Consider the following 27141-nt stretch of genomic DNA (forward strand, 5'->3'; position numbering starts at 1 on the left):
TTAGTTGCTAGAGTTTGGAGCGTCCTTTATCCAGTTTGATGATCTTGCAAATTCGTGAACCTTGGATGGGATAAATGGAGGGTATGAAAATGATTCAAAAAATGAAACTGTATATGTTGAATCAGGTGAGTCGATTTTCAGATCAAAAATGGATTCTGAGGTTTCCGACCCAAATAATTCTCTGCAAAACGTGAGAAAAATATCCTTTCCAATTGGGAATGAAGCGGAAGAGGTTTCTCCTAATGAAGATTTAGCTGGTTGCAGAGGTGGTACACTGCCTGAGGATGTGGTCTGCGATAAGCCCACGCAGCACGTTGATCCGCTGAGTGCAAAAATACTACCCAGTCCCGATGCAGGTCCTGTTGCAGTGTTTTCAATATCCATGATCTGATAAGCGACTGAACCCTTAATACAGTCTCTTCACCCATAATCAAAGGTGTTGCAGTTGATAGTTTGTTCCGAAGAATTAAGGTGCTCTCCATTTTAATTGAAAAATCGTTTTTCTGATAAAAATATTCGATTTTAAGATTTTTCCAAATAATGTTTAAATAAGTCTAAATGATACTAATTAATAATGAAAATTGATTTCGCAAGTGAATAATGTGTATTTGTGCAGAATTTTCAAAAAATGAAAAATAGACACAAAATTTGGGTGCTTATTTTTGAAAACATATTGTTTCAAACAAAATTTCCGGTTTTTAAATATGATTTTGAATATTATCAAATAAACATAGAAAAGTGAAAAGGCTTATTGAATGCATTTTAATCTTTGATTCGAAAAAACTATTTGATTATAAAAACAATTATTATGCTTTTTCTCTTTTGTATTTAAATTTATCTTTCAAAAACTAACAATCTTTGAAATATAAACATCCCGAAAAAATATATGATATCAAAAATAATCACCCATTTATTTAGCAATTAATTGAATTTTATTTTTTCTTTCAATGAAAAGTCACATAATCTGTAATCACATTCGTATATCGTCACAAAAAGTCGAGCAAAACTTAATGTGATTATATATCGTTTTGAATGGATATAAAAACTTCATTTTTTCAATTCTTTTTTTTCAATTGAAAAATATTTTCAAGTTAATGTTATAAGTATTTAACAAATTCTAAAAATTGATGAATGAGCGAATTATCAGTTGTTTCAAACAAATAGTTAAATAATATTATAAACAAAAAATTATAAAAATAAATCATTTTTCAATAATACTATCACCTACAATGAACAACACTTGTTGTTTTGAATTACAGAGAAAAGATATTGATGAAAAATATATTGAGAAAAAAAAACACATTTTCTTCATTTGCCAAAAATAGCAGAAAAACTTTCTCAAAAATTCGAATATAAAAGAAAGAAAATATATTTGAACATTACTCAAATATTCATTCGGATATAATATTTTCGTTAATAGACCTTTTCTGAATTGAGTATGTAATTTCAAATTCATCACGAAAATTTCACAAAGAACAACCTAATTCAAGTTTCATCCATCTTTTCCAAATTAGGATCAACTTTTTTTGTCGTTTACAAAAATTATCAAATCTACCGTGTTGATCAAACATTTTTTAACTTTTTGAATATCTTTTTTGAAAGAAGAAGCAGTGTTGCTAAATTTCAAAAGTGTGTTAATAACGTTTCAATTAATAAGTTTCCACTTTGTTTTTCTTTGTAAAATCTGTTCAAGTTACCGAATTCATTTGCATTCATTTTTAGTGTCTTCAACTATGTTAATCAACATTTTTCAATTTTTGCAAGCTAATTTAGCGCATTAACAGAAATCGAAGCATTTTTCATTCATCTGAGGGGAAATTTAAATTGTTTAGTGAAAAAATGAAATTCACTTTTTTTCAAATAGTGCATCACATCAATTTCCAAAAAAATAAACATTTTTTACATATAATTTTGTATTTTTTACAATGAAATTATAAATATTAATGGAAAAAATCTTTAACAGCTTGTTTTTGTTAAAAATTAGATTGTGTGAGTGTGTTTTTCTAACAAAAAAATAAAAGCATTAATTATGACTCGATAGCAGCTCCTGTAACACGCTGGGTGTGATTCTTTTTTCTTTCTGGTGAGTTAATGAAGCAGAAGCAGCAGTAGAAGAAGAAGCAGAAGAAGAAGCTGAAGCGTAAGAAGAAGAAGAAGAAGTGGAAGCAGGAAAAATGGAAGCAAAGCGATCAGGTGATGAAGTATTTTCAGATCTAATCGATTTCCATCGATTTGGTTAATGCCACGATTTGGAAAAATCTTCATGATCATCACTTTCGATTTCTTTTTCTTTTTCATTCATTTTTTTTTTTTGCTTCTTTCTTTTTTTTCAATGATCTTCAATTCTTCTTTTCTTTCATTTTCATTTTTTTCTGAAGTAACTGGAATGTCTGGTTCTTCGTCGATATCAGAACATTCAAAAATATAGATAAATATTATTTGTTTGATATAAAAAAAAATTTTATGCATTCTTATTAAAAATAAAATATTGAGAAAAAAAGAATTGCAGGCCTTCTTTTTGAACATGAAGTGACGTGCTTCTGGAGGACGGTGAGGAATCTGGATTGAGTCGATTTTTTAGTCGAATTCTATATTGTTCGTTAGATCTTTGTTTTGCTTTATGTGTCTGAATGTTTTGAACTTGAAGATCGGTGATAATATGAAGATTTGCTTCAATATCGCTCGCAGTTAGTGGGTTCTGCAAAATATGGAAATTTGAAAGACAAGCTGCTACAGCAAAATAACTTCCAATTTTGTCAATATCAAATGGCCAGTTTTGTCGAAAAGCAGCAAAAATCGTTTTCATATGTCCAAAAAATATTTCGATAATAACCCTATGTCTCGCCAACTCTGGGGTTCCTACTGATTTTGAAATGACTGCGCCAAATTCCAACTTCACTCCTATATATGCCGAATCTGTAATAATTTTTGATCCTCCAAGTTTTGAACAGAATATGGGATTATGGTCCTTGAAAATGGTACAGTCATGGGTTGAACCCGAGTAAATGTCACTAATTGTACTAGCAGTTCCAACTTTTATATTCACTCCAACTTCAACATTTTCACAATTAATATGGTGTTTTCCACTAAAGAATTTTTTTCCATTTGATAATGTTCCTTCCGGTCTGTTGGTCTGGATTATTGTGCAATCCACAGCCAGTGCCACATCTCTTTATTCGAAAACACGATCTGGCCTATATGTTTAAAAAATATCAATGAGCGGAAGTTTGATATCTTTAACAGTGCTGTGAAAAAGTTGTGTTGTTGCTTTAAGAGTTTCGTTGTTGGATGGTGCAAGTTGATGAGTAAGAGTTGTGGAACCCAGATGAAGAAAATTGAGAAGAAGAAATAGTTGATCATCAAAATTGCTAATTGATTTATCTCTTCCTCTATGTTGAATTGTTTCGTGTTGGATAATTCGAAGAAGAAGATCAAATTCGTTTCTGGTAAAACCAGTATGACGAAAGAACTTTCGCAAAGTGACTTCAATGCGTTTTAATGCATATTGGATCACCGTGACTTTTTTAATTTCTTTTTAAATTTCAACGTGTTGCGGAAGTGCGATTCTTTTTTCTACGTGTTCCAAAATATCCAATATTTTGTTTTGTGACTATGCAAAAAAACACTCTTGTCCTGAAAAATGATTACAATTCCATAAATCAAAAATCTGTTTGAGTATCAATTTCTTAACATTTTATCAATTGAAATTCACTGAATCAATTTGAAATTGATTATGACTTATCGAAATTTGATTATCATAAACACAATTTAGACAATCCATAAATGAAAGTGATAAAGAAAATTTGAAAAAGGTCTTGTGTAACAAAAACGATATGGTCATATCATAAATTATTGCAAATGTCAAATTATCACAAATCTTTCTATTTCTTTGTGAGTAATTCAAAACGGTTGTGGTTTTATCACCACGGGCCGGATCACGGCTTTATGAAAATGGTGTTTATTGATCATGTTTTTTTTTTCCTTTCCATTTCGAACGTACTACCTTTCAAATACATTCAGCATGAAGATATGTTTTATGTCACTGTGTCTTGGACAAATATTTCGTTGAACTGAAATGCTCAAATCATCAATAATCAAAAAATGTCTGTGAAAGGAAGAGCAAATGAAAGCAGATTTCACTGAAACAACAAATTCTCTTTAACAATTTTGAAATGATAATTGTCATTAAGAAAAACGAAAAGACAAGAAAAAATGAAGTTCAAAGCTTTAATGTGTTTATATTCGATTTTGAAAAAATAATGTTCCATCTATATTTTTTGGGCAAAAATAGAAAATGGCTTCTCCAATTATCATCAAATAAATATTAATCTCAAATTGAACTGTTTATATTTGAAGAAAGTCCAATAATGAACACTTGATTATTGCAAAACAAAAGAAAAAGAAAATCGACAAATTGCTTTCAACACTCCAATGAGTAATGTGAATTTTAATGATGATGAGCAATCAGTTGATGGAAAAAGATTAAGAAATAGTAATATTTTTTGATAACACACAAAATCAACTTTTAAATTGAACAAACAAAAATCCTTTGATATGAAATTATGTGAAATATATATATTCGATAAAAATATGTTTGTCGAAATCACAGCTTCAACAAAAAACAATAATTTTTTGAAAAAAGTATCATTGAATTTATTTATGTTGTTTCTCACTGAAAATATTAGAAAAAAATTTATACATAAATGAAACATTCTATCTTAACATACAGTGACAATAATGTCAAGTCGATTTCATGTTCAACAATCTAAATTTATTGACACATTAATTGATTGAAAATTTTTGTGAAAGAGGAAAAGCCCAAAAATAAAAATTCAAAACAAAAAATCGAAATAAAAAATCCTTGTGGAATTAGAATCGAACAGTTTGTAATAATTTGTGGCGGTGCACATTTTGTTTAATAATTTATTAGCCCATGTGCACAAATTTCGTATTTTGTGCGGGGTTTTTTTACCCAAACAATAAATTTGTGATTGTTATTTTCATTAACTTGAATAACCATCACAAACAAACTGACATCAAAAATTATTGGCAAATGAATACATCAACGAAATTTTAAAAATTAATGAAAAAACAGTACAGAAAAATGTGGCTAATTTTTTTTGGAAAACTTCCTTTTGTTTAATTTTCAAATAAAATAAAAATTTCAAATTATCATCGTATTTCTGTTCCCACTCACTTCACTTTTCTCAAAGAGAAATAAGAACATTGAAAAGGATCTGTTTTTATTTCAGTGAAGTTTAAAATGTTGGATCAAAGATTTGAAGAAAACATTCATATTTTTTTTATTTGTAAATTAAACAAAATAAAGTTTTCGAAAAAATTTTTCCATATAGAAAAAAAATTAAGTGTCAATTTCATGAACAAAATATGTGTGGAAGTGATGATTTTTTGATTTTTGAAATCTATTGTTTTCACATATTGATGGGATTTTTTATCATTGAAAAATTATAAATTTCATGGAAGAAGTGTCTGATTCAGACTATTCACTTGATATTCCATGAAAACCTCCAAATAGTTTATTTTGATTGTTTCTCCATTTGGAAAAATCTGAAAAATGGATATTTAAGAATATCATCAAAAACATGCCAAAATGCAGAAGGTTCAGAACTGAAATGGATTAATGGAGTTTCTATGGAAGAATGATGTGGATTTGCTGAAAATGCAGCAATTGGTAATCAGCGTACAAGATAACATCCTTTAATCGAAGAATGACACCAATAAATGTGATCTTGTTAATTATCCTATTTATTTGGAATGGTGCTAGTGAAAAACTCTGCTCGGAAATGTTGGAGATTCAAAGGAACTCTGTGGCATATTCGTCATCTGTTATGAGGTGTTGCGCGATGGACATCATAAATCAGAATGAAACTATTCTTGGAGGCGAAAACAATATTGTTGAGGTAGATGAATGTGTTTTGAGGAAGAAGAAAGAAACAAAGAGGAAGTAGAAAGAAACAAATGTGTGCATTCGGAGCGGTTGAGCGAAAGAAAGATAAAATGGATAAAACAAGGAATTTTTTTGTCATGATTGTACCAGACCGTTCAGCTTCGACGTTAATTCCTATCATACAAAAGCACATTCTACCGCATTCAACAATAATGTCAGATGAATAGAAAACGTAATCATCTCTTTCTCTTCTTGGATACAATCAACAAACAGAGTGCCATAAAAGAAAATTTAATGAGGAAGAAACTCACGCATACGCAAATACAATCGAAGGATTATGGAACCATATGAGAAGATTTTTTCATCCCCATGGCATTCGAGAAAAATATGAAGCTGATCAACTTGCTTTTTGGATGATTTATAAGAGAAAGATTGTGAGATTTGATGAATTTATATCAAAAGTTGTTTTCCACAAAGAAAAACAAACAGAAGAAGTTGAAGAAGAAATATATGTCTAAGATAATTTTCTTATATCCAATAACAGCAAAACAAGTGAAAACGACAATATTGATGCATATGACGGTTTATCTGAATCTGAGTATTCAGAAAACTCATAAAGATGTTCTTCTTCATCATCATTTGATTTTTTATTTCTGACTTTTTTCATTTTTTGAAATATTTTTGATCCATTTTCATAATTTTTAAAAAATGATTAAAATGGGGCATAATTTTTCATTAATGAAAAAACCATGTGATGTTCAAAACTTATTCTGCATTCTGGTTATAATGTTTATAGTCCAATGAAACAAAAAAAGGAATAGAAAACAATTCCATAATAAATGTTAATTTTGAGTTTAAGAAACAATTCAATATAAAAAGAAATATTTGGAAAAAGAATCGAAAATGAGAGACAAAAATTATTATTAGTATTTGCAAATATGAATGATATGATTATAAACATAATCGAATTGTCCAAGTGACATTTGAAGGTTTGTATATATGAGAGATATTTTGTTCGAAAAAGTTATTTTTGAATAAAGAAAAATTAATTATTCAAACGGAAATTGAAAGTGGAAGCGACAATTTAGGAGACACAGAATTCAATATTTTATTCAGGAAATGAAAAGAAGAAAAAGAAGAAGCTGAAAGCAGTGAAGAAAAAAAAGGTTTAAACATTGCAAAATAATGGAGATGAAGAATCACAACATATTTGGCTTTTTGTCTTTCTTCATCTCCTTTTTTTCTCAATCTTCTTCTTTCATAAGATGCCTCACGAAAATTGTCAGAAATTGCATTAAGACAATACGAAGCCAGCATAGATTACAGTCGAAACCGGACATCATCACATCGGTTTTTGCACAACTTTTTGTGACTATATCCAACTGTGATAATATCCGATCCTGTTTTACACAGAAAAAAATAAAAATAAATATAAAAATTAAATAATTTTGGGTCAATTTTTATATTTTTGAAAATTCCATTCAAATACGCTTTTTTCACTTGCGAAATTAATTATTTTCATACATACATCTATTTTTGACTTATTTGAGCTCATTTTTGAAAAAGTGAAAAATTGATATTTTCGATCAAAAAATCGATTTTTCAATGAAAAATCCACAAATAATGAAACAAAATGTGATTATATATTTTCAACCCTGTGATTATATGCGATGAAAAATGAATGAAAAACAAGCAAAAAATGTCGGTGCATCGAAAAATGTGACAATATACGAACGTGATTATATTCGACGTGATTATATCCGGTTTTAACTGTATATCTTTATTCAGATAATGAAAGAAAAGATGATATTGAAGAAGACGGTAGATGAATTAACGAAAATTGTATTGAAAGAATGAAATGTGGCAAGTGTTATGGAATTTCCATTGGATAAGAATGGGCAAGCAACGCCTCGGAAAATGGATGGGTTGAAGGCAAGAGAGATGAAAGGATCATCTTCACTGGATTCGATGGTTTTTGAGATGAAAAACAGAAGCTTCTCTGATTTGCATTCGTGTTTTTCTTCGTCTATTTCGTTTGTTCGTTAATATTCTATTTCGTATTCTTCGTCATTAAGAACAGGCTTGCTGCGGAAGTCTCTTGACATGGGGGAGATGATGTAGATTCCAAAGTCAGTTACAGCATTTCCGCTCCTTCTCTTTCATCATCATCATCATCTTCAACAGTGTCATCGTCTTCATCTTCTTCTGTAGCCTCCTCCTCTTCTGACCCATCGCCCTTCTCCAATATGCCTCACTTTCTTCCACTTCCAGTTCTTTTGCTTCCGTCGAAAAGGCCATCACCTATCCAAATTGAGAAGCACCTGCTGGAGACGATCTTTTCAGAGTAGTTCAAAGTGACTCTATCAAATAAATCTTTCACGCCCACCACACATTGGTCTGCTCCATCGTCAGTTTCTTTGTTGTTGTTGTTTGGCAAAACAACTCATTACTCAAGCCAAAGGCTCCTTCCTCTTCCTCTTCCTCTTCATCCTATTCTTCTTCTTCTCTCGCCTTCCTGCGACGGGCCATCTTCTTCGACATCCACTCAGCAGAGGTATCGCTGAAACTCTTGAATCTCTCTTTCTTGCTCTGCTCTGCTTTTCAGATCCTGTTTCAGTTGTTGCATCGCTCAGCACTCGTCTCAATGCGCATCTCATCCTTCTTGCAAACGAAGTTGCCTCCTTATTATGTGCTGTTGAGATAATCCGCTCAGCAGACTCGCTCTATTCTCAGATCCCTGCTTTTGGCACTGAGAATAGTAATAGCAATTTTGATGGCAATAGAAATCCTTATGCAAGTGATGATTAAAGTCAATCAAGTGATTCTGTTTATAGCAGGAAAGGCAACAACAACAACATTACAAGCAGAGGAGGAGTTACATGAGGAGGAATGAGGGATGAACAATACAGCTTTTATTCGCAATTTTCTGTTTCTTCTTGGCAAATTAGAGCCATTTTGTGCGAGAGAACAGCAAGATTTTTGTGAGAATTGGATAATCACACAGAATAACCAGACATGAGCGACAATGAATTCTCATCGGCACGTGTGTTGAATTAGGTGGTGTGTATTTTTTTATTTATTTTGAATTGAAAGTGAATAGAATTTTGATGTTTGTCTGCTTATATTCATAATGATCCTTTCAAATATATAAAAATTTGATATACCTTTCTTATTTTATGCAATAAACATTCTTTTTTATAACTTCTCTTTCTCCAGGAATCAATCAACCCCGGCCCTTCCCTTTATAGAACGGACCCATCTTTCTTCTGCTCTCATACGCCACCTCGTCCTCTTCTTCATTGTTCACTCAATCTGATCTGCAGAAGACAAAGTTTCTGTGTTTATCTCTTTGCTCTTGTCATTCTTCGTCCGCCTCTTCAGCCTCGTCTCCATCGTAATCACTGTACTGGACCCTCTTCTCAGTGCTTGCACTCCAACTTTCCCAACTTGCAATCCTTATAAAAATGCTTTTTACATGATTTATTAAATTATGAATGAAATATCATTATAATTATCTTTATTGTCTTTGAATTTTTTCTTCAATTTGAAAACATTTTGTTTTATTTTTATTAATAATTGTTACACTTTTAAATTTTCTCATAATTTTTTTTTAGAAATCAACTTCTTCTCTCTTGTGACATTGCCTTCTTTTTCTTCTCATCCTCTGCTCTATCTTATTTTCATTATGCTTCATCATTATTTTCCTTTTCTTTTTCTTTATCATCTCGCTGACATTTAACTCGCAACTCCCTTCACTTCTCTGCTCCAGCATGACAATCATTATCTTCCTCATCTTTCTCATTTGAAAGCAGCTTGTGCCCTCGTCTTAATGATTGTACAACAGATGAAAATTTTTCAATGCATGTCCATATTAATGCAATCACCACTATGTTCAATGCTGAAAAGGAATAGTTCCTGATTATACCTCTAATAACTCCATTGTGAAGTTCCTACCAATTGAAATGCCCGAAATGGTTTGGTTTATCAAACATACAACGGGAAAAAATAAGTGCAGCCAATGCAACTATTGCCAGAGACGATGATATGAAAAATACTTCAAAAACAAAACTAAAATGCACTGCTATTCATTCAAGGAGTTCATAACAATCTATGCCTTCTTCATCTTCAACAGGCTCTCTCGTTAAGCTCTCCTCCCCGCTCACAAGAGAGGCGTGTTGTGAATAAAATTAATGAGGAAGGTGTGTCTTTTTGACAAAGCTGAATTTTGAGGGAGGATTCTGCTATGGAACCTATGCATGCTCAACTATCTCGAAGAATTGAAAAGGTCATCCAGATTGGATGGGGATTATCCGATTTCTATCTTTTTCAATATAACAGTAAGAATGTTGGCATCCTGCAGCAGATATGTGTATTGATAGTGTCTTCATTCGAAAAAGCTTTACAGTCGTTCATTACTCCAACAACAATGCTTTAACACTTTGGTGAAGCAAAAAAAAAATAAAAAAGAAAGAAGAACAAGAGCAGGAAAGCAACAACAGAAAGGACTCTGCTTGTTCTGTAACCGCATTGAATCCAGGGAAAGGTGGAAGACGGAAACAAGATGAATGTTTGAAGAGAAGGAAAAGAGAAAAAGAAAAAGAAATAGAAAGGAGTCATGAAGTCAAAGCGCCTGGTTTCGATAAAGAAGATGCTTCAGATGAAAAAGAATGTGATCGTGATGCGAAGCATGCGGATGTTCGTGTGGCGCGCCATCATCTTCTCCGTCCGTTGTGACATATTCGACTGAACATGCATCGACTTCATCATCAAATGCACCATCTTCTGCAAACTCATCACAATTAATACCAGCTGTGTGGCGAATGTGTGGAAGGTGGTGGCAGGGTAGACGGCTTTCAACTTCACTTTTCCGCTCTTCAACTCTCACTCTGTACTTATCTGGAATAGAGTGAGAGACAGCTTGTCTGTTGCAACTGCGGAAGGGGAAAGTTATATCAAACAACAACGATGAGATTATCTTTGAAAATGCATACGCCCTATCTCACCAACTGACAGGCGATTGTGATATGGTGTATGCAATCATCCCTTCAAACTTGCGGCTCGTTTTCGCAGTCGGTTGGAGGAGAAACGAACACTGTGTCGAAAAGCCTAAGCTGCCTCTAGAGTCGAATATCCACCTTTCGTTTAACTCAGCGAAAAAGTGCATGCAGCTCAACGTCCTCATTTTTGTTTCAACTTTTGCATTGCAAAGTTCGAAGGAGGAAGTGAAAAGGGAGCAGAGAAAGTTAACACTGCACCTGATGGAAACAAAGAATGAGAAAAAGCCAAATGGCTCCTTCTCGTTCGAGGTTGTGCAGAATACAGCTTGTTATTCACAGCTTGTAATTCCTTCTTTTTCTTCCAAACAGTCTCAGTTATCGATAAATGTGTGCTCGTCCACCAAAGTCCCATAGCGCATATTCTTTTGTCCAATCATTAATGGAAGGTGAAAATGAGATGTCACAACTGAATCGAAAAGCTTTTCACCTCTTTTTGAAACAGCATCTGCTGAAGAATTGGTTGTGTTGTGGCACTTAAACAACAGCTTTGTTATAAACAGCTTTTGATCTCTTGTCAACATCTGAGGAAACATGTGAATAAGAAGAAGATGGAGGCGAGGAGAAAATGAGAAAGAATGAGATTTAACAGAAGGCAAGGAAGATGCTAGCATATTTGGAGGAAGCTGTTCAGGAAACAGAGAAACAACAATAGATGAGGAAAGCAGAAGACAGCAACAATGAAGACGACATTGCCTATGTATTGTTCTTTAGGAAAGGGCAATAACTTCTTCTTTCTGAAGAGAACGAGACGTATAAAAAAGGAGAGAAGGACAATGATGAACCATACAGATTTGACTTGCTCGATTTACAGAATTTATCGAAATTCCTCCCTTCGACTCATGCATCATTTTACACAGTTGCTGGCTCACTTCTTCAAACAGACAAAACTGCTTTTCATTCACATTTCGGAGTGAATTAGGATTCGTCTTCTTTATATTCTGAGCTTTCGTCAACAATACAGCCACACGACTCATTTTTTTCATCTTCCCAGCCTTTAAAACAAGCACAGAACACGCAAAACACATTGGCACATCCTATTTTGCAACTGAAGGATAGAGTACGATGCATCACGATCTTTATCATCCAATCTTTGCGTATCTATCGATACGTGCACTTCACATTCGTTGCAGATGGTTATATCCGCTTTTGGAACGCTCTTCAGTCTCAGTTGCTAATTGACATTTGTTCTCTTCCGAAAAGAGGAGAAGGGATTATTTCTTTTGTTCGAGATTCCTGTCGAGGAATTAGACAGAAAGGTAATTTGACTCAAAAGGTGAATTTTTTTAATGGCATTGTTATAGTGTTCAAGTTGATAACTACTGCTTCTCATCAAAAAAGCTATAAGCTTAAATCAAAATTCTGTGCCTTAAATAATCCCAGAACTTTCATTTTTCTTGTTCGTTCAAATATGCCTTTCGTGTTCGCAAATGATTCATCGTATCGAAAAGCCCTTCCTGCACATCTTCTGCTCATTCTGCCTCCGCTTCTTCTGGTTGCCTGTTCTTCAAAAGGCGATATGATGTTGTTTGAAGAATTTGAGCTTCTTAGCAGCAACTCTTCTTTGTACCATGCACTTCAGCAATCCTGTTCTCTTTTTATCTCTTTTCCTTCCCTTTTTCTGACTCTTCTCCTTTATCTGCCTTTCTGACTCTCAGTTTGGTAGAATTGTTGAAACTATCATATCTTTCAATAAATGGAACATCTTCTTTTTTCACGAATGCTTATCCAGCATTATGTCTTCTTCTTCTCCGTCATTGTTATCCTTCTCTATTTCGTCTGCAGTGATTAATATGAAGCAGTAGAAGATATGTGAGAAGGGAATAGTGCCGCAAATGATTAATTTCAACTGGAGCTTAAGCTGGAACTGGAGGATCAACGTGGCTAAAGTGAATCGTAAGAAAAGTTCGGAAAGACTGGATTGTTACGGACGGAGAAGAAAAGGAAAAGTAAAGAGCAAATTTCTGTACTTAAAAAAGATATTAATTTTTTCTCTTATAACAGTATCATTGACAGATACGAGCTTTCTTTATTGTTTTATCACTCTTTTTTGAAACCATATGCAAAAATATGGAAAACGAAATCTATTGCCATCCATATTGCACTTGTCCACGCGTTGTAAAAAGCTGTCATGCAAAAGAGATTTTTGAAAAAATTTAAAATTTATCCAGCGATGATTATGAATGGTGCTTAATGCCCTTCCTTTACCATTCCAAATTGGGAAAGCCCTTCCGCGAAGCTGTTGAAGCTGTTTCGTTTAGTTTTGTTTTTTTTTATTGTTTTTTTTCATTTCAATGATTAAATATTTGATGAAACAATTTTATCTATATATTTTTTTCCATATTGAAAGAGAAAACTGCAAAGATTTTAAGTAATCTTGCGGATCTTTATAAAACGCCTGGGAATTCAGATCGCGTTTCAATTCTTTCTTGTGCTTCTTCCGTTTGTTCAATGGCAGAGTTGAATGAAAACGGTTTTTCTCTTTCCCGAGGGGAATATTACTATTTTCGGGAAAAGATAAAAGAAGCCAAGGTTCTCGGAAAAAACTTTAAAGACAAAAACAGCTCCAACAACGCATGTTATTATAATTATTTAATTAATTGCAAAATATATTATATTTTTATTAATCTCCTGTTTTCTATTAAATTACATTCATTAACAACATCAGATCGAAAAATGGACACGGAAAATTGGCTGATGAGTCATAACTCATACAGCTTCCTCAATGAACGAAGACGAAAGAAAAGTGTGTCTTGTTTTCGATATTTAATTTTTAATGTTCAATTTTTTTTTGAATATTAAAAAATCAGAAAAAAAGATTAATAAAGAAAAAAATGAAGAAAAGATGAAAATCGAAGATAGAAAATATTAAAAAGAAAAATACATAAGATCTGTGACAATAACAAATCGAAAAAAATAACTTCTTCGCAAACGTCTTCGTCATTATTTGAAATAATTGATAATGAAGAAAACACGAAAGAAAAGGTGCTCAAAAATGAAAAAGTCAATGAAAAGAAATTGAAATATTCATCATGTTTTTTAAAAAATGAAAAAAGGATTATTGAAAATACAAAAAAGAATTTATATTTTGAAATGAAGAATAAAATAGATATTATAATGGCATATTCTACTTTTTGTAAAAAAACAAAAAATCTTAAAAAAGCAAAAATAAGGACTGGTTTGTGTGATATGTGCGAGAGAGGAAAATTTTTGGATAAGAAAAATTGAATAGAAAAATAGAAACTTGTCTTTGAGTTTTGAAGAAAAAGAAGAAAAGGAATTAATTGAAAAACATAAAAAAATGGCTCAGTGCCAGAGAAATTTTTTTATTTATCAAGAAATAGCATGAAAAAAAAATGAAGTTTATATTATTATGGACTTCAAAGAAAACTGGGCATTGCGGATAATGATGAATGAAACTGGTCGTAGCTTTTACGACAAAAAACAAAAAACTTTTAAATGTTTTATTGTTTTTAAAGTTAATAAATTTAACACTTTGGAAAAACATTGTTTTAATTTTTTTTTCAGAAATTTTATCTTATGATTTTTGTTTTGTTTGTGAATGCAAAACTTAATTATTGATATTTGACTTGTTCGAAAAAATAAATTATTTTCTTTTTCTTTCTTTCTTTTTTTTTTTTTTGTGATAATAACCCTCATTTCTGAAACTCTTATATCCTTCATTTATTGTTTTCAAATTCTTCTCCTTAATTTTATAATGAAAAATGTTCTTTATCTATTTTTGCTGAGCACCATGGAAAAAATGATTGCGACAGCGAATTTTGTCATTTGACTAATTGATAAAATAATAATTTAAATATAACTGTTTTTAATATTTTAGAAGATTTAATTTCTCTTTTTAATTCAAATTATAATCACAATAAACTTTTTGAAAATAATTATAATTTTTCTCTCTCTAATTTATCTTCTTTTAATAATGATTTTTTTCAAAATTTAGAAATTAATAAAGATTCGGCTGGAATGGAATTGGAAACTTTGCAAATGAACAAAGAGAGCGAAAGTATTTTTAATACAAAACATTACATTTTAAAGTGTGATGTTTTCTTTTCATATTTTTTTTGAATTGTTAATTTCATCATCGTAATTATTATTATACACGAAACATCGTTAGAAGCAAATCGGGGCCTGCTAGTAATATTTGGGAGGAAAAATATTTGTATTTGGAAAAAATAATAAGGGAATTACATGCTTCTCCGATAAGCTCAGAAAAATTTGAATATTAGAAAAAAATAAAATACTCTGAAAAATTAATAAAAAATGAAAAAATAAGAAAAACATTCGAAAGAAAAAATGAAATAGACAAAGAAACAGAAGGAAATAATAAAGTTGGAAAAACAGTGAAAAAAAATATAAAAGAAAGATTATTTATGATCGATTCTGTATTTTCAAACAGATCTGAGAATTTTTCTTCTTTATCAAGAAATGATTTTTTATATTGAGGAACGGCAGATATGGAGCGACCAAAAGAAGATATGAAAGGTATGTTAGAAAAAGTTCTTTTTCCTATTTTTGATAATTCAAATAATTCTCAAAATAACAATTCATTATAATTTCCCTTTTGTAATTCTTATTCTGATTTTTCTAATTCTTTTTCAAATGAAGAAAGTGGAACAGGTATGTCATTTAATTTTAATAATTCACTAAATATTGATTTGCATAACAACAGAACGGAAATTGATTTTTAAACATCTTAAAACAAAAAATACAAAGAAATTATTTTTTATTCTTACTTATCTGATGATAACAAATAAAATTTGTTTGAGGACGTGTCTGAATCCTTCCTGTTTTTGTTTTATTTAGGGTTATTATATTATCTTGACCATTTTTCTTTATTTTTTCCCAAAAAAAATGAAGTGATAAAAGTACAAAAAAATAACATAATTATTAGAAAAAAAAAATCAGAATTAATTCTTCTGATAACTTCCCTTTTTCCTTCACCTCGATTAAATTTATTATCTTTCTTTTCTTCATCAGTATCATAGTTTTTAACATTGAAATATTTTCTGTTTCTTTTTTTTCTTTTCATCATCAACAGTATTCACTTCATTTTTATCTTATTTTTCCATTTAATTTTTCTTTTCAATATTCATTTTTTTAAATTATTTTCCCATTTCTCTAAAAGATTTTCATCGGTTATCACTTTTTTTAAAAAGTTGAATCTATTTCTTCGGGATGGAAGAGGATAAATTGAAGATTCGGGCAGTTTCAAAAGAACTGGCCCAGAAGAATTGTGAAGAACACCAGCGCAGACGAAAGCTTTTTGAATTACAGAAGGAGATAATGCAGTGTGGATGGCTTGAGGCAGAACGTCGGAAATTGCAGCTCGTTTGGAGGAAGAAGAGGAAGATAGAGCCTCAAATCTGTTTGTCATTTCAGATTTGAACACAGCAAACACTCCTCTGTCCAGTGGTTGACAGGGGTGTGTGTTGCGTGGTACGAAGGTTTAAACGTCGACTTGTTGTTTTTGGAATTCTCGCTAGATCGATGGATCTGCGCGAGATGCATGCAAGTCAAGGAGAAGAATGTGTTCGTTTTCAAGTGAAATGCGCTTTCTTCTTTCGATGATGGAAGGTAGAAGAACGGTGAGAGCATACCTTTGAAAGCACTCGTTGTCCATCCAGTTACTTCCATTTGCCCAAATATCCAGCGTTGGGGATAAAAGGCTTTTCAGCTCCTCTGGAAGGCTGACACTTGGCCACAAAATGCCTGAAGGAAAGGCATATCCGTCCGCTGCAACAGCTTCCACAAATGTAGAATTAATCATTCTTGGGGGTTCTTTCGTAAAACCTGCTTTTGTGTCTGCAGTATGCACAACAAGCTGTTTTGAGTCTGTGGGAACGCGCATTGAAGATTCATCGATGTTTATAATTAAAGCAGGATTGTGATGGTATTTTTCATGCAGCTCGTCGAGTGTTTTATACCAGGGTTTTAAAACACTTCTGCACGAAACAGCCAATCTGTTGATGTCCAAATTCTTCTGCGTTCAAGTCTTCAGCTCCGGATGACGTTTGACAAAGCCACACATGGCAGACATTGAAACTTCGTGAAATGGTGCATCTTCTTCATCGTTGTTGTTTAAAACATTTTCCATCTGAAAAACAAATGATTGAAACAAATGTTTAATATTAAAAACAAACCAATTCTTTTGTTTTTTTAAAGTTAAACCTGTTTTAGACTTTGCTTCAATGTGAATAATGTCTAAAACTCTTTGTTCCTTTTCGCCCACTACTGCTGCAGATCTGCCAATTTTTCCACCAGCCTTCCTTTTCTCAGCGCTCAAACTGCATTCTATATTCCTGTACGGCTGAATTCCTTGGAATTAATAGCATCCGTTATGCGAACAACTCCATCTATAACGATGTGAGCCATTCGCTCCAGCTGACTGTGATAATTCCTGTGCTTGCGCGAAGACATTGCTCTCTGTAATTTTTTCTGACCTTCTTTTAATTTTATTTCTGTTGATATTTTCATTTTAATTAAATTTTAAAGATCATCATAATTTTTTTTATTTTTTTAATTGAAATGAAAAAAAAATATATAAATGGCATTTTAAACAAACTGAAGGTTTTATGCAACATGTAACACTCCAATTTTACACAGAAGTTCAATGAAGGGGCTAAACCCCCCATCTCCCCCCCATGCGAAATTGGGTTTGTTTAAAAATGTATTTATTTTTATCAATTGAATTCATATATATACTTAAAAATCTTCAAAAATATGATATTGTGGGAAAAGTTAATGATTAAAAAAAAAAGTCTTGATAAAAAAGGTCAAGATAAAATTATGACCCCATTAGTCAAATTAAGACTTGCAGGCTTTGGATCCAGATTCAGCCTCCCAGGAGAAAAAAAAATAATTTCACAATTATTCACGAAAAAATAATTTATAATAAAGATTTTTTATTTGTTTTTATTCATTTATTTTGATTTTATCTATTTTCTATATTCTATTTTTTCACCCACTATCCTCTCATACTTGTTCTATTTTATTCAAATATTTTTCCTTTGATATGATGTTTTCCTTCATTATTACAGGCATAGGATCATGGGTGGAATAAAAGGCATAGGTGTAAATTGTACCACTTTCAGTTTGAATTTTTTCAAAATTTGAATATTATAGCTTTAATCTACATAATTTAACTAAGCGATTCAAGGAGGGAAATTTCGAAATTCGATCATAATTTTTTAGACAGAATTTTTAATTTTGGAGACCCATAATATTTTTATTATGATCACAGCAATCTTAATATTCGATTTCTTAACTCCTAAAAGTTCAAATGAATTTATCGATTCAATGAAACAAGAAATAATATAGTTTTTATTGTTTGACATGGTGAAATTTCGTCAATTTTGTTATATTTGTTGTTATTCATTTCTAATTCAATGTTTCGACTAAACACAAGCGTACGCGCAATAGCAGATGTTACAAACGATGCAGTAACAGATACAACAACATTAAGAAGTATCTATATTTTTAATTTTTAATTGTTATCGATATTAATAAGATAATCGTAAAAATATTTTCTATCTTACCTTTCTACAATGATGAATCTCAGATGCATCTGAAAGATTTATAAAACGCAAGCTTTGAAAAAGAAAAATTTTTTTAGAGAAAGAAGAGAGCGTGCACCGAAAATACATTTATGGAGAGAACATGAAGAAGCTGAATGATATGAATTCATTGGAGTTTGATGAGAAAAATGGATTGATCAGAAAGGACAAAAGAATGAGAGGCGAAGATTTAGTTGAAGAAATTATTTGTTTGAGGAAAACTTTGAAGAAACCTTCACATTAGATGAAAGGTTGAAAAGCTGTTTGACTGAGGTTGGGATATGCAGTGGAGCTAGAGCTTACGGAAGGAATGAGAAGGTGCAGAGCATTAAATAAAGTCATCAAAGAACGCTAGAACTTCATTATCGAGCAAGGTTTTGCTGAAACGTTGGAGGAAAAAGAAAAAGAAGAAAGAAAGAAACGAATTGGCATGAAAAAGAAAAGATTTTACTATGTGCAAATTAAATGGATTGCTTCATATTTGTGAGAGATATATCTACGTTCAGCCATATTAGTAGCATCATCTTTATGTTCATTTTGAAGGTGATGGTTGTAAGGTTGTGATTTTCCGAGCAGCAACAGCAAAAAATGCAAATAGAAGTTAAGAAAGAGAAAGACGAGATGAAAGTAAGAAGGGAGTGAAATTGAAGCAGGGATGAGATTATTCAATACAAGTGATATAAGAAGAGGATATGATGGAAAAGCTCATTTAATATGGAGCAGCTGCTGAAGTTGACAGAGAGTTCAAGTTGAGATGGGGAAAGTTGGCTGTTGGAAAAAAGAGATAAAGAAAACAAATGTGAACGTTGAGGGTTACGGAGATTATCGAGTGAAAGAACGAGAAGAAGGAAGAGAAGAGTGTGGCGAAACAAAGAGACTAATTAAAAATGCGATGTTGGGGATGGAAAGGGACATCTTTGAATGTTATTTTCTAAAAATCTTAACTTTTTGCAAAGGTATTTCAAACATAGTCTTTCCATTTTTCATTTTTTTTTCTCATTGACATTGTTGATTTCTTTTTCATTTCATCTTTTTTTTCGTTTGTTTCTGTTTATGGTTTATTGTTGTTGTGCAAAATTATTTTTTTCCTGTTTTTTAACAAAGTATCCACAACAAGCTCGATCATAACAATTCACACATGCTATATTTTGGTTTTTCAAAGCTGCTAACGCTGGCCTACACACTTATAAAAGAAATGAGTGCGAATTAGTTAAAGCTTGAACGAATTAAAAACAATTAATTCAATTATTCATCATTTTTGAAGTATTTAAAAATAAAAGATAAAATTATAGCAATGTGCAAATAGCGCATTCTAATAATTGAAAATAATTACTAAGCCGGCTCAAAAAATTGTTTCTGCATGGATCAGGAATGAAGTTCTGCTCTATCTTCAGTGCGCGATTCGATATTTGTGGTGCAGCGGAAGAATCAACTTTTTTTCAATAGCTATTATTGGAAACTGTGGCGGAGTGGGTGCAAATGACAAATACAATATTGAATTCTCCTTCAGACTTGGGATTGACTCTTATCTTTGCAAGCTAAAATATCATAACTTTAGCAGGCATCACAAACACGCTTGGCAATAGATTTCTTGCGAATTGTGATCGATCCCTACATGCCACACCTCCAACTGCCCTCTTGTCACACTGAACAGCTCTCCAGTTGATGATGGAAAAGAAAGTACTCCTGTTCCAATCGAAGTCTAATCTTTACCCGTTCCAATGACTGAAATCTTCTTTGTCTCAATATCAATTGTTGCTGTCTCGCTTGTGTGATTCCCGTCCATCAGTGTAACTGACAGGCTCACTTGAATCACGCTCTTTTCAACTGCAACACCAATGGTTCGGCATGCACTTGACTCGTTCAATCCACACAACTCTTATTCACAGCCGCCACTCACAGCCACAAATCGATTGTGAATCCCTCTCTTCAGCCATTCCTTCTTTTCTGTGTGCTGAAATGTCCAACCCGTTGAACTCGAATAATCATGTCCATAACACACTCTCTTCTCGTCTGTGTTTGTGGTGTAGCATTCATAGAACGGATTTCCTGAACCCAAATAGAGATTGTATCTGTCCTCGTAATGGATGTCATCTCCATATGATGGATCACTTAAACAACTACAGTCATGAAAGAAAAGGAAAAAGAAATACAGTTTGTCACTTAGCAACACTTCTTTCCATGGAGAAAAGAACAATCCGCCTCCTTTTGTTGATGCTGTACACGAAGGAAACTGAATACTCCTCATTTTGAATTGCGTTGCATGAACAGTTTTGCAAAACATACCTCCACCATTAGCATTTTCAACAAAGCACAAAGTGAAATTGCAGTCAAACACACACGAGCTCCTTCCTTCTCCGTCTTCTTCACCAATGCATCTAGATCCTGAAACCTGAAAATTCACCAATCTCAACCCTCCTCCATCGTGGTGTGCCTTACAATTCTGGAAGTCACATCCGCTGACAAGGGCACATGAACGAATTTCGCAAGCATACACCCCTCCCCCGCCATAGTTTTGTGCTGTGCACGAATTGAACACGTTGCTCACCATTTTGATCGTCTTGATTGCATGGCACATGACTGCTCCCCCATGGTAGTATGCAGCGCAGCCATTGAATGAACAATGAGAAACAGAAAGTTCTCCAGAATTGAGATTGTACATGCAGATGGCACCTCCACTCGACATTCCATCCGACCATGAGCCACTTTCTCCTGTTGTCCTCGATCCACTCCACTCGCACCAAGTGAATGTATTCGCTCCATTATCCGTTGTATTCTGTCTCCCTGGAGTCATCTTTCTATCTGCAGTTCCAGTGCATTCAACATCTCTTGTTCTGCAACATCCAATGAATGAGGTGTTTGAGGCAGTTAAAGAGGCCAAGGGGTTGTTGAGAATGAACAATCCCGCCATCATATGCATCACAAACAAACCAAATTGAACAACTATTCATCAGATATGAGGTTTAAGAAAATGTTGTTGTTGAAGGTGAATAATCTGTAGATGATGTTGAAATGTTGAAAAATGATAATTTGGAGAGGGATACAGGGGGAATGGAAGACGATGAGAAAAATCGGTAAATAGAGGAGAAATGTGATTCAATAACTGAAATTCTTCCTTTCCCTTCACTTATTTGCCACATGATTCTTTGTGCTATATCGTAAAATATCCCATTGAGCTTGAGTTCCCCTTATTCTGCCTCTTCTTCTGCTGCTGCTTCCGAAAAGATTTTTGTTAAAAAAAAATTCCACAAAAATTTCTTTCCCCATTCTCTTCAGTTTTTTCCGCCGGGATCATTCTTCCAAACACTCTTCGGTTGCTGATTTCTCCCAATTTCTTCCAGGAATGCTCATAAAAAAAGCAGTGTTTCCACATCCCATATTTCATGCTCCCCCGGCGCTTCTGACAACACCTGATCGCATCACACATCAATGAAATCAAAAATAAAAAAATAAAAATCAAAAATGACATATAAAGAAAATGAACAAACAAGAACAAAATACCTCCAGAAATTTTCATTTCCCTTCACTCCCTTCATCGCCTGTTTGCTTCTCTCCAAATAACTCTCACCCCTACTTCATCGACTTCAAGCACCACGTCACGCTTTATCCTTACAAATTCAATTCGATCCAAAATATTGCAACTGGACCCGATTTTCATTTCGTCACTTACCTTTAAAAAGCAGTCCAATCAAAAAGAGTGAGAAAAGTGCATTAAAAGAAGTTGATAAAAAATTGCAAGCAATTTACAAACAATGCATATGTTTCATTCAATTTTTGCATAGGAGTTGTTTTAAAAGAATTATCATTTTAGCTTTCTAATAAAAGAGCATTGCGTATTTTTTGAATCTTTCAGAATTAGCAACATAAAAAATAAACTTGACGAAAAATCACCGCAGCAAACATAAAACACTATAATTCTTCTAGTTTCATTGAATCGAAAAATTCATTCAAACAATGCAAAGCTAGAAATAAATATTTTAATAAAATGTGATCAAAATTAAAATATAATGGGTTGCATAAAATCAAATTTTTTGGATAATTTTCATGATCGAATTTCAAAATTTCCCTCCTTGAATCACTTTGCTTTATTATGTAGATTAACGAAATAATATTTAAATAATGAAAAAATGTAAACTGAAAGTGGTACGATTTACACCTATGCCGAATAAAAGTCCAAAGGAAATATATTTTGTCCCAAATTTTATTTTAACGAACTTCAGCATGTTTTTGATAACTCAAAACTATAACTTTGTTACAAGGAAATTTTTGGAAACCTATGTCAGTCGAAAGGATCAACCAGTGTCGAGTTTTTTTTTGGATTCAATTCAATATCACATAATTTCATAAAAATGATAATTAATTTTTAATGATTTTTTAGCAAAAAATATTTTTTGACTTTATGTTTTAATTTAATTTTTATTTTCATGAAGGAGAAATAAAGTATAGACATTTTGAGAATTTTATTCTTCTGAAGCGTCAATCACGAAAATATTAAAACAGAAATTTCAAAAAAAGAGAAAGGAACAAATATTTTTTTTTGAAGATGAAATAAAAGCACACAAAAGCCATAATTAAATATAAATAAAAAAAAATTAGATTTTAAAGGAAACTATCAATTTCATGATACCATTTTGATACAGTTCACCTTCTTTGTTAATATTGAAAAAAGAAATATTGCCGTGTTATCTGCATTCATTTCTTGCAGTCCAATCCTGTTCTTTCACATCCTGAAATGCTCTTTCTAAAACGTTGCCAATCGGCTGAATCTAGTTGCCAACAATTGAATTGCATTAGAACATGAAAAAGATAATTGGAAGACGAGAAGCAGCTGTTGAATTAATAAAAAAGTCACGCTTTTTTCAAAGAAGATAAAGAAGGTTTTACTGCTGGATTAGCACTTGACGAAGAAAAATAAGCAGAGGCAGTTAATGGAAGAGATGGTTTCAATGAATTGAACAAGCTATTAGCGAATAAAACAAACAAAAGATGAAAATCGAAAAGAGTTCTGGGAACAGAAAGAAAAGCAAAAACAGAGCTGACCTGCCATAGCATTTAGTGCAAATCAGTATTGCTGTCCAGCAGATAAACTGCTTCAAACATAATTTGAACCTCTTTGCAACTTAAATAGCAATATGATATGGAAAAAAGATAGAACAGCAAAGGCACAGGAAGTCTTATCTTTCATAATGAAACGGCTGTCGACGTGAATGATGCGTGAACATCTGAATGAGGACGAAGACGAACATTCATCAGCTCAGTCATGTCACTCCTGTTCCTCACGTTCCCATCACCATTTGATGTGGGTAATTATTTTTGAAATCATAACTTTTTTCGGGGTGTTGTTTTTTCAAAAGATTGTTTTCCTTTGGGAAGAAATTTCATATTCAAATGCTTCTATCACCACAACTGTTTTTGAAACAAATGTATCAACAGACTTAAAGATGAAAATGTCTTTTATTTGCCTAACCACTTCTCACTGTTCATTTGTTAATATTCAAGAGAAATTTTTGGACCAAAAATTTTGAATGAATACATATGATTTCAAAAATAATCACCCATGTATCTTCGCAGTGGCCAACGTGTGCACTGTTAAGAAGATGTTTATGATGAACGATGAAAAATCTCCCATCGAAGACTGAAGGATAAAGAAGATTCTCAAAAGCCCGATGCTCTCGTTCGGGAGACAGTGGTCTAGTAACATTCGGTTCAATTAGTTTCAGTCACATTTCAGTCAGAAGATAATTAATGGACCGCAAAGAAGAAGGATAAAAACGAGAATGAAAGGATTGCGGTGGATGTGATAATGATGAAGATAAAGTGAAAAGTGAAACCTGGGAAGGAAAAGAAAACAGGAGTGGATACTGCATTGAAACTGTTATCGAAAGCTGATTGCTTTGATACGAAGGGTTGTGATAAACCAAGCGGTTTTCTCTAACTTGAACATTATTTCTTTTATCTCTTCTTCTTCCTCTCCCTCTTTCAAATGCATTCTCTCCATAATTTTCATCTCTTGAGTGATTCTCCTCTCCATCTCTCTCTCTCTCTTCTCTCTCTGAATCGCCCTCTTTTATCTCTCCACTTCTGTCTCCACATAGCCAGGTGGGGTGTAACAGCGAGACAGCGCAAACATGTGGAAGGAGAAGAAATGCCTTCTCGGAATCTCCACCAGATGAGAAGATGAAAGTTCATCTAAAACCAACGGAGTATCACTCAATTCATTCACAAAGGATGTCATTTCTACTGTTCAAGTTAGCTGCACAGGCTTTTGTGTTACTCTTGCGCTGTCAAAATGCTTCTCAATGTCTTTTCACTTAACCATTTCTGAGAGAAATATGTGAAGGTAATTTCTCCGCAAATGTAATCTTCTGGGTTGTCGGTTCTGGTGCTTTTGAGAAAAACTTTGGAAGGTGGGGCGATGTGAACAAGGAGAAGCTGCGAGAAAAGAAAAGAGGCGATGCAGACCGAACCATTGGATACGAACAGCTGGATCTTGAATGATGAAAGGAATAAAAATAAAAAGGAAATAAATAATATTTAAAGGCAAAAAAGTTATAAAAAAAGAATCCAAACTTGAAAGATTATACTTTTCTTAAAAACCACTATCATCCGAATGGACTGCTTTTGCTTCTGAAAAAGCGGAACAAGCGCGCCATCTTCCTCCCGGCTTTCTGTTTCTGACTGTTCTACAGCTTTTGTTTTTTTCGTTGCTCTTCTCACAAACAGAAAGGGAGTCTTCATCCAAACAGGAAGAAGAAGAAACTGGCTTTCCGGCAGCACCAGTTGGAAGGAGACGAGTGTTTGGAAGAATTGAGCGGAAGATTTTGGCTCAGGTATTTCGATGGGAGTGGGGTAGTCATATTCAGGTGGGAGAGGGTCAGGAGGAGGTGGGTCGTCTTCTTTCATGAAGAGTGCAGTGGAGGGAGTTAACACAGAAAAGGGGAAGATGGCTTCATCAGCTGTGAATGGGACGGGAGAAGACAAAGCAGTTTTTGAAGGGTTTGTCGAATTCTCGGCATTTGGGTCGTATTCTTTGAGAGACAGCCATGGAATGTCTGAACTTGTCAAAAGCAGTTTTGTAGAAGAAGAAGTCGAAGCATTCAAACTCTCCTTTTTCGGCTCGATTATCTTCGGAGGAGGAGTTTGAATGCCACATTTGGAGGCGCCGTGGGTGGGATCGAAGACAAATTGGTGGGGAATACCTGAGGAGAAAAGAAGTGAATGTTTGGAAAGAAAAATAAAAGTCTAACAGAATAAACAGAAAATTTCTTGAGGTAAATAGAATAATCAGATAGTTTATAATATTTTAAAGGAATGAGCGATATCAATCAGAAAAAATAACAGCATTCCATCAAAATGATATATAAGAATTGGCTTTGTGTCTAATGAAAGTTTGACTTTTTTCTTCTTCCAATTCCATTGCTTTTGAGCAGATGGAACATTAACTTAATCTTCTTCATCATTTTCTTCTTCTTCTTCACTTTCGCATTTATCATTTCTTCTTTCTCTTATCTTTTCTTTAAAACCAGATACTGATTCAAATAATGGTGAAAAAAATGAATGAGATGTTGGATCATAATCGACAGGCGGATTGAGAAGAGGGTATTTCTAAAAAATCTTTGATTGCAATTGTTTCATTCTCTTATCTGTTGAAGCACTTGAAATAATGTGCTGCTTGAAGATAAAGATGAAGAGGAAGAGAAAGAGAAGAAGAAAGACAGCTGATAGACAATTTCCAATTGAATTTTTTTTTCTTCAGTTTACAGCTCCAGCTCTTCTTTCTTTTTCTTAATCCTTTGTAGCTTCTTTCTCTTTCTCTTATTTCCTGTTTTATAATTGAACACTGCGTATCTCGGTGGTATCGCTTCTTCTTTCAATTTCTGCTCGGATGAGGAATTATTCTTTTTGTTGCTCCAATAGCTAAGTTTTGATTATCACAAATTATTTTCATTCTTTATCGTTATCAGAATCTATTCCATTTCGTAACTTTTCCTGTAAATCGTACATTAATATTACAACAAAGATATTTATCACACCTTTTTTTGTCTTCCTCGTCCATAATCATGAATATCATGTTTGTTCGCAAAATTCAAAGCATGTTATTACTATAGAACACTTAAAAATAAACTTTATACAAATATTTGCATTCTTTTCGGTGATTCAAAAACAGATGAAATATATAACAAAAATAGGTTTGGAGTAATTATGATATAATAGACCTATTTTAGTTAGAATCAATAAATTCAAATATGTTAACTCAATTTCAATTACCTTCAACTTATCCAAATTTGCTTAATCTAATTCGAATTCCCTTAAACTTTTTTTTGGTTAAAAGGGCAATTTTATGATCAACACAAAATGATCGCAAGTTTTTGTTTTTGAGCATTTTTCACTAACTTTGAATGAAAACTGAACAAAAGATTATGGCTCATCATTAAAAAGAAATGTGTGTAATCAATTATTAAAAATTTTTGAGTTTTTTCTGTAAATTTTTCTTAAATGTGACTTTTTTTATTATTGATGTATTCTCTTTCACATACACAAGCTTTGCATATTGCTATATGTATTGGATGATCCATTTTAGCTTTTAACGAGATTCAAATTGTATTTT

At 32.8% G+C, this 27141-nt stretch overlaps 4 protein-coding genes across 4 annotated transcripts; all 4 read right to left on the bottom strand.

The window, feature by feature from the left end:
- Nucleotides 1–384, bottom strand: MONOS_9956 (uncharacterized protein; the record flags this gene model as incomplete). The annotated part of the gene is made up of 1 exon (XM_067880501.1): nt 1–384. The coding sequence occupies one exon, from the start codon at nt 382–384 to the stop codon at nt 1–3; it is 384 nt and encodes a 127-aa protein (XP_067732968.1).
- A 10145-nt stretch (nt 385–10529) lies between these two features.
- Nucleotides 10530–10949, bottom strand: MONOS_17133 (uncharacterized protein; the record flags this gene model as incomplete). Its single annotated transcript, XM_067870024.1, has 2 exons — nt 10530–10839; nt 10912–10949. The coding sequence occupies 2 exons, from the start codon at nt 10947–10949 to the stop codon at nt 10530–10532; spliced, it is 348 nt and encodes a 115-aa protein (XP_067732969.1).
- Nucleotides 10950–16459: 5510 nt separating this feature from the next.
- MONOS_9957 (uncharacterized protein) lies at nt 16460–16828 on the bottom strand (the record flags this gene model as incomplete). Its single annotated transcript, XM_067880502.1, has 1 exon — nt 16460–16828. One exon carries the CDS (start codon nt 16826–16828, stop codon nt 16460–16462), a length of 369 nt encoding a protein of 122 aa, XP_067732970.1.
- A 3584-nt stretch (nt 16829–20412) lies between these two features.
- On the bottom strand, nt 20413–21447 carry MONOS_9958 (uncharacterized protein; the record flags this gene model as incomplete). The annotated part of the gene is made up of 1 exon (XM_067880503.1): nt 20413–21447. The coding sequence occupies one exon, from the start codon at nt 21445–21447 to the stop codon at nt 20413–20415; it is 1035 nt and encodes a 344-aa protein (XP_067732971.1).
- Between the last annotated feature and the right edge of the window lie 5694 nt (nt 21448–27141).

This window comes from Monocercomonoides exilis, assembly GCF_001643675.1.
Source record: "Monocercomonoides exilis strain PA203 chromosome Unknown scaffold8-1962414, whole genome shotgun sequence".
Lineage (NCBI taxonomy): Eukaryota > Preaxostyla > Oxymonadida > Polymastigidae > Monocercomonoides > Monocercomonoides exilis.